The following is a 7,026-nucleotide window of genomic DNA, read 5'->3' as shown; positions in this document are numbered from 1 at the left end:
TGGCCAACCACTCGGGGTAATCCACCTCTCGGATAAATCCGGCTTTCAATAACTTCTCTACCTATTCTGCAACAGCTTGATTCCGTTCGGCGGCAAAAGTCTTTCTCTACTTTACTGGCCGATGATTGGGGTCCACATTCAGCTTATGGACAATGACCAAGGGATCAATCCCTAGCATATCTTCATGGCTCCAGGCGAATACATCACTATTGCGCCTTAAGAATGCCACCAGATCTTCCTTCACGAGTTGGGAGAGTTGTAAGCCTATACGAACTTTCTTTCCCGGATCACCTATTTCGAACTCCTCCAAGCCTTCCACAGGCTCCCCCAACGGTGACTGCTATTTCCCGTCCTCCTTAGCTCTCTCACCCAAATTGTGCTGCCTCGGGGTGTCTTTCAGGGATAAGTTGTAACAACGCCTAGCCTCCTCCTGGTCTCCCTTAACCACTCCAACTCTTTCTTCTGTCGGGAACTTCATACTGAGATGCGGTGTTGAGGTCACAGCTTTTAAGTCGTTGAGAGCTGTCATTCCGATAATGGCATTATAGGCCGAGACTCTGTCAACTATCAAGAATTTCACCATGATGACCTTTTGCCTCGGATAAGTCTCCGTCGTCACAAGGAGATCGATAGAACCGAGAGGTAGCACCTTTTCTCCAGCGAAACCCTGTAATTGGCATGAGATCGGGACCACCTTCTCCCGTGGGACTCTCATGTAATCAAAGGCTGACTTAAACAGAATATCAGCCGAGCTCCCTGTGTCAACAAGGATCCGTCGAGTCTGATAATTTGCTATTGTTAAGGTGACCACAAGGGCATCTGTGTGCGGAAGTGAGACTCCAGAATAATCATCATCCGAGAACCCTATAATCAGAGGGTTACATTTTCGAGACTTAGGGAGTTTTTGGACCGAATATACTTCGAAATCATCCAGCTGCCTGGCATATGCCTTCCGGGCAGAATTGGACTGGCCTCCTCCTCCAAATCCTCCCGAGATGGTGTGGATGATAGGAAGGTTGCCTTGCTGCTCCACCCGAGCTCTACTCCTGCTCCTTTCTCTTCTTTCTTCTCCTCGAGGCCAAGGTGTTGGTTCTCTGCTCCTACCTCTTCTTTCTTCCTGCCTCGGTCTATAGTTTCTCCTTTCATTCCGATCTTCTTCTCTTCTAGGTCGCGGATATTGGTCCCGCTCCTGTTGGTTTCTCTCTCATTAATGAGAAATCGGACTAGCTTCCCATTCTCGATAAATTTATCAATCAACTGTCTCAGTGATACACACTGCTCGGTCAAGTGACCATATGAATCATGGAAGGCACAGTATTTGTGAGCCAGGTGTGGAGGCGGATCTCCAGGAATGGGTCTCGACCTCTAGTAATTCGGATCTTTTTTGAGTTCCATAAGCACCTCGGTGAGAGAGGCATTTAATGGAGTCCACTTGTAATCTCTGAAATTCTTCTTCGCCTTCTTGTACTCTCCGGGACCGACATCCTGTGTGGGCTCAGGATTCTTCTTCTTCTTCTTCGGCTTCTCGGTGGAAGGCTGTTGTTGCTGCTGGGAATTACCGAGAAGGGCTCTGAGTGTTTCCTCCTGATTAATGTGCCTGTCCATTTTTACCATAAAAGTATGAAGATCCTTCGATGGTTTTAACGCCAAGTCCGCCATCAACAGTCCGTCTTTCTTCAATCCTTGGAAAATTGCACCATAAATAAAGTCATCTGGTGCACTTTCTGTCTCCAACTTTTCCTGGTTGAATCTCCATAATTAATCTTTTAAAGACTCGTTTGGTCCCTACTGCACTGAGAGTAGATACCCTCTGGGTTTCCTTTTGGCTCTTCCGGACACAAACTGGGCCAGGAATTTCCTTCCATGGGCGTCGAAATTATCAATCGACCTTGGGGGAAGGTTCCTGAGCCAGTCTCGGGCCTTTCCTGACAAAGTGAAGGGAAAAGCTCGGCACGCCACAGCGTCAGGTGTCTTGTGCAAGGACACGTGAGATTGGAAATTGTCCAAATGCTCCACCGAATCTTCTCTACCTGAAAAAATAGGGATATCGGGTACCTTAAACCTTCCGGGCAGGTCGAAGTTGGATACTTCTTCGGTAAATATAGACATCTTATGCTGAAAGAGGTTGTCCACGAGAGATTCCTTCCCGTCTCGCTTTTGATCCATAGTTCTTGATAGTGCATCATATTTTATGCCCAAGTTCAGGACCATCTGCTGCAGCTTTCTTTCAGAGTCTGTTGGTGGAGGTGGAACCGGATTAATAGGCCCCACACGGTCCTCGATCCGCGGCTCGACTCTCTCCCCTAACTCTTCCGGGTTTCCATTAGGATTTGTTCCTTCAACTGCATCGTGGTTCAGTGGTGGGGGAGTCTGAGCAGCTATCAGAAAAGCATTCTGAGCCAACAAGTCCTCCACATTCTTCTGCGCCTGAGCCAACTGTTGGCTCAGCTGGGTTATGCTAGTCTTTGGACAGGCAGACTCTGCTTCTCCGCGGACATCATCTTGATTAGGGCATCGCGCTTCTTCTTGAGTTTCGTTTTGAATCGGATTAGAACGTCTCGTAGTCACCATCACGGATGTATTTTTCGTAAGAACAACTCTTCGTTCCCACAGACGGCGCCAAACTGTTGGTACAGTTTCCGGTATGGTGACGTGTCGCCAATTGATTTGCTGCCTCCCTTAACGGTGCAACCTTGATTCCTGTAAAACAACAAACAACTAGTCGGGGGTGCCGACTACGCCCACTCCGATGCCTAAGTCGGTGCAAATCGATTTCCTGGAAAGTATCTGTAATCTCAAAAGCTCAAAGAGAATCTATGTAATACCTGGTGTGATGGTCTTATTTATAGGCTGGTAGTTGCAGTCCTACTAGAATTCTTAAAGCCCAGTTGAACTAGGAGTTTGAGTCCTAGTCTGGTTGAACCTTAACCTTAACCTTAACTTCAGGGAATTTGAATAAGGCTACAGAGTCTAAATTGAATTGCATTCGTACCTCTTTAATCTTAATTTCCACGTTACTAGCCATCTTATCCCGTTAATAATGGTGTAGAGGCTTATCCCTGATCTTGGCTTATCCCTGATCTTCCGGGATACTGGTCTTATCTCACTCTAAGACAATTGTAACACACTTCGACCAACCCCCGAGGTAATAATATCCGAGACATGTTCGCTCCGAAAGGATTAGGAGATCTTGGAATATTGCTGCACCGTAACAGGGTTGTGGAAGATCCGAGGTGTTATTATACCGAGGCCATCTTATCCGAGGTGTCATCATACCGAGGCAATCTTTGTATACCGGGTTGTGATTCAACTTCCCGAATGGTCTCATAGCTTCTATCAAATCTCCGAGGCAATCTTTGTATACCGGGTTGTGATTCAACTTCCCGAATGGTCTCATAGCTTCTATCAAATCTCCGAGGCAAAAATATCCGAGATATGTTCATTCCGATCAAACTAGGAGATCTCGGGATATTTCATACCGTTACCGAGTTTGATAAGACCAAGACGTCATTATACCTAGACGATCTTTCTCTGCTGGGTCGTAACAAATGTCCGAGATGTAACACCGAGATGATTCAAGATTAGGATCCACATGTCCTCAGGGTTAATTTTATCCCCAACAGTTGTATTGATAATCAATCAAACATTCTAATTGGTTGTTCGTCGTTAGTTGTATTGATGATCAATACAATGTTGTTGGTGGATGTAGTTGAGCATCATTGGTAGTATTGCCAGTTCTTTGTTATTTGTATTTAAAACGGATCCAATTTGTTGTTGGTTGTTCGTCGTTATTTGTATTGACAATCAATCAAACTTTTTGTTGGATGTGGTTGAGCATTGTTGGTCGTATCGATGATTAAGTTAATGGTGTTGTTGGTTGTAACTTGTCTGTTGTTTTTTCTTAGTTGTATTGATCATCAACCAAACGTTGTTGTTGGTTATGGTTGTGGTTGAGCATTGTTGGTTGTATTGTTCGTTCTTTGTTGGTTGTACTGATGATAAATGCAATGTTGTTGTTGGTTGTATATTTGAGCAATCAAACATTGTTTGTTGGTTGTAGTTAAGCGTTGTTGATTGTTTTTATGATGAATCTAATGTTGTTGTTGGTTGTCCGATGTTAGTTGTTCGTTGCATTGATCATCAATGAAACGTTTTCGTAGGTTGCCTATTGTTAGTTGTTTTGATGATCAATCCAACGTTGTTGATGGTTGTAGTTGATTTTTTTTTGTTGTATTGATGATCAATATAATGTTGTTATTGCATGTTGTTTGTTTGTTGTATTAATCATCAATCAAACATTGTTGGTTGAGCATTGTTGGTTGTATTCATAAATCAATCCAATTTCGTTGCTGGTTGTTTAGTGTCTGTTGTATTCCTGGTTGTTGTTAGTTGCCCGTTATTTGTTGTTGGTAGTTATGATTATAAATGAAACGATATTGTTGGTTGTGGTTGGGCTATATTGAGGATCAATCCAATGTTGACGTTTGTTATTCAACGTTAGTTGTATTAATGATCAATACAAAGTTATCTGTTGTTGGTTGTCGTTTGAGCGATGTTCGTTGTATTGATGATTAATTTGATGTTGTTGTTGGTAGTCATGATTATCAATGAAACGATGTTGTTGGTTGTGGTCGAGAGTGGTTAGGTTATATTGAAGATCAATCCATTGTTGTCGTTCGTTATTCGACGTTAGTTGTATTAATGATCAATACAAAGTTGTTGCTAGTTGTGGTTGAGCGATGTCCGTTGTATCGATGATTAATTTGATGTTGTTGATTGTCTGTTGTTTGTGGTTGGTTGTATTGATCATCAATCCTTAAGCGTTTTTGGTTGTATCGATGATTAATTTGAAGTTTTGTGGGTTGTCTCTTGTTTGTGGTTGGTTGCATTGATCATCAATCCAACGTTGTATTTAGTTGTGGTTGAACGTTGTTGTTGTAGTGTCCGTTCTTTGTTGTTTGTTGTATTGATGATTAATCCAATGTTATTGGTTGTGCATTTTTGGTAGAATATATGATCAATCAAACATTGTTGTTGGTTGTTTTGACAATCAATCCAACACTATGATTTGGATTGTTTGTTGCTGGTATTATTGATTATCCATAAAAGCTTGTTGGTTGCTTTGATAATCAATCAAACATTCTCGTTGGTTGTGATTGAGAGTTATTGCTTATACTGATGATCAATCGAATGTTGTCGTTGGTTGTTCGTCGTTAGTTCTATTGATGATTAATATAATGTTGTTGGTGGTTGTGGTTGAGCGTTGTTGGTTGTATTGATGATTAATATGATGTCGTTGTTGGTTGATTTGATAATCAATGAAACGTTGTTGGTTATGCGTTGTTGATTGTTTTGTTGAGCAATTCGACATTGTTGTTGGTTGTAGTTGAGCATCGTTGGGAGTATTGCCAGTTCTTTGTTATTTGTATTTATGATGAATCCAATTTGTTGTTGGTTGTTCGTCGTTATCTGTATTGACGATCAATCAAACTTTTTGTTGGATGTGGTTGAGCGTTGTTGGTTATATTGATGATTAAGTTAATGTTGTTGTTGGTTGTAAGTTGTTTGTTGTTTTTTCTTAGTTGTATTGATCATCAGTCAAACGTTGTTGTTGGTTGTTCTGATGATCAATCCAACGTTATTGTTGGTTGTGGCTGTGGTTAAGCATTGTTGGTTGTTGGTTGTATTGTTCGTTCTTTGTTGTTGGTTGTACTGATGATAAATGCAATTGTGTTGTTGGTTGTCCGTTGTTGTTGTATAAACGATCAATCAAACATTGTTGTTAGTTGTAGTCGAGCGTGGTGTATTGTATTGATGATCAATGCAATGTTGTTGTTGGTTTTATTGTTCGTTCGTTCTTGTCGATTGAATTGATAATAAATGCAATGTTGTTGTTGGTTGCATATTTGATCAATCAAACATTTTTTGTTGGTTGTAGTTTAGCATTGTTAATTGTTTTTATGATGAATCTAAGGTTGTTGTTGGTTGTCCGATGTTAGTTGTTCATTGCATTGATCATCAATGAAACGTTTTCGTAGGTTGCCTATTGTTAGTTGTTTTGATGATCAATCCAATGTTATTGCGTGTTGTTTATCTGTTGTATTAATCATCAATCAAACATTGTTGGTTGAGCATTGTTGGTTGTATTCATGAATCAAACCAATTTCGTTGCTAGTTGCTTAGTGTCTGTTGTATGGCTGCTTGTTGTTAGTTGCCCGTTATTTGTTGTTGGTAGTTATGATTATCAATCAAACGATGTTGTTGGTTGTGGTTGAGAGTGGTTGGGTTATTTTGAGAATCAATCCAATGTTGTCGTTCGTTATTCAACGTTAGTTGTATTAATGATCAACACAAAGTTGTTGGTTATGGTTTGAGCGATGTTCGTTGTATCGATGATTAATTTGATGTTGTTGTTGGTAATTATGATTATCAATGAAACGATGTTGTTGGTTCTGGTTGAGAGTGGTTGGGTTATGTTGAAGATCAATCTAATGTTGTCGTTCGTTATTCGACGTTAGTTGTATTAATGATCAATACAAAGTTGTTGTTAGTTGTGGCTAATCGATGTTCGTTGTATCGATGATTAATTTGATGTTATTGTTGGTTGTCTATTGTTTGTGGTTGGTTGCATTGATCATCAATCCATGAGCGTTTTTTGTTGTATCGATGATTAATTTGATGTTTTGTTGGTTGTCTATTGTTTGTGGTTGGTTGCATTGATCATCAATCCAACGTTGTAGTTAGTTATGTTTGAGCGTTGCTGTTGTAGTGTCCGTTCTTTGTTGGTTGTTGTATTGATGATCAATTCAATCTTATTGGTTGTGCGTTTTTGGTAGAATATATGATCAATCAAACATTGTTGTCAGTTGTTTTGAAGATCAATCCAACGCTATGATTTGGATTGTTTGTTTCTAGTTGTATTGATTATCCATAAAAGCTTGTTGGTTGTGATTGAGAGTTATTGCTTATACTAAGGTTCAATCGAATGTTGTCGTTGGTTTTTCGTCGTTAGTTCTATTGATGGTT

The 7,026-nt window shown here is 40.5% G+C and overlaps 1 protein-coding gene across 1 annotated transcript; it reads right to left on the bottom strand.

The window, feature by feature from the left end:
• Window positions 1-340: 340 nt before the first annotated feature.
• On the bottom strand, window positions 341-1,659 carry LOC133852502 (uncharacterized). The gene is made up of 3 exons (XM_062289271.1): window positions 1,402-1,659; window positions 939-1,275; window positions 341-864 (listed from the first exon to the last, which is right to left on the bottom strand). The coding sequence occupies exons 1-3, from the start codon at window positions 1,657-1,659 to the stop codon at window positions 341-343; spliced, it is 1,119 nt and encodes a 372-aa protein (XP_062145255.1).
• Between the last annotated feature and the right edge of the window lie 5,367 nt (window positions 1,660-7,026).

Source organism: Alnus glutinosa, chromosome 12 (genome assembly GCF_958979055.1).
Source record: "Alnus glutinosa chromosome 12, dhAlnGlut1.1, whole genome shotgun sequence".
NCBI classification, from domain to species: Eukaryota; Viridiplantae; Streptophyta; class Magnoliopsida; order Fagales; family Betulaceae; genus Alnus; species Alnus glutinosa.
The sequence above is the reverse complement of the archived record's forward strand: the minus strand, read 5'-3'. Positions and strand labels throughout refer to the sequence as shown.

Bases quoted from the DNA above. Each gene is read 5' to 3' on its own strand.
- LOC133852502 (XM_062289271.1), bottom strand. From the start codon at position 1,659: ATGGCGGACTTGGCGTTAAAACCATCGAAGGATCTTCATACTTTTATG. The intron at 1,276-1,401 runs GTGCTTATGGAA...TTGACCGAGCAG, and splicing joins TAAATGCCTCTCTCACCGAG to TGTGTATCACTGAGACAGTT. The intron at 865-938 runs GCAGCTGGATGA...CTCTGATTATAG, and splicing joins GCCCGGAAGGCATATGCCAG to GGTTCTCGGATGATGATTAT.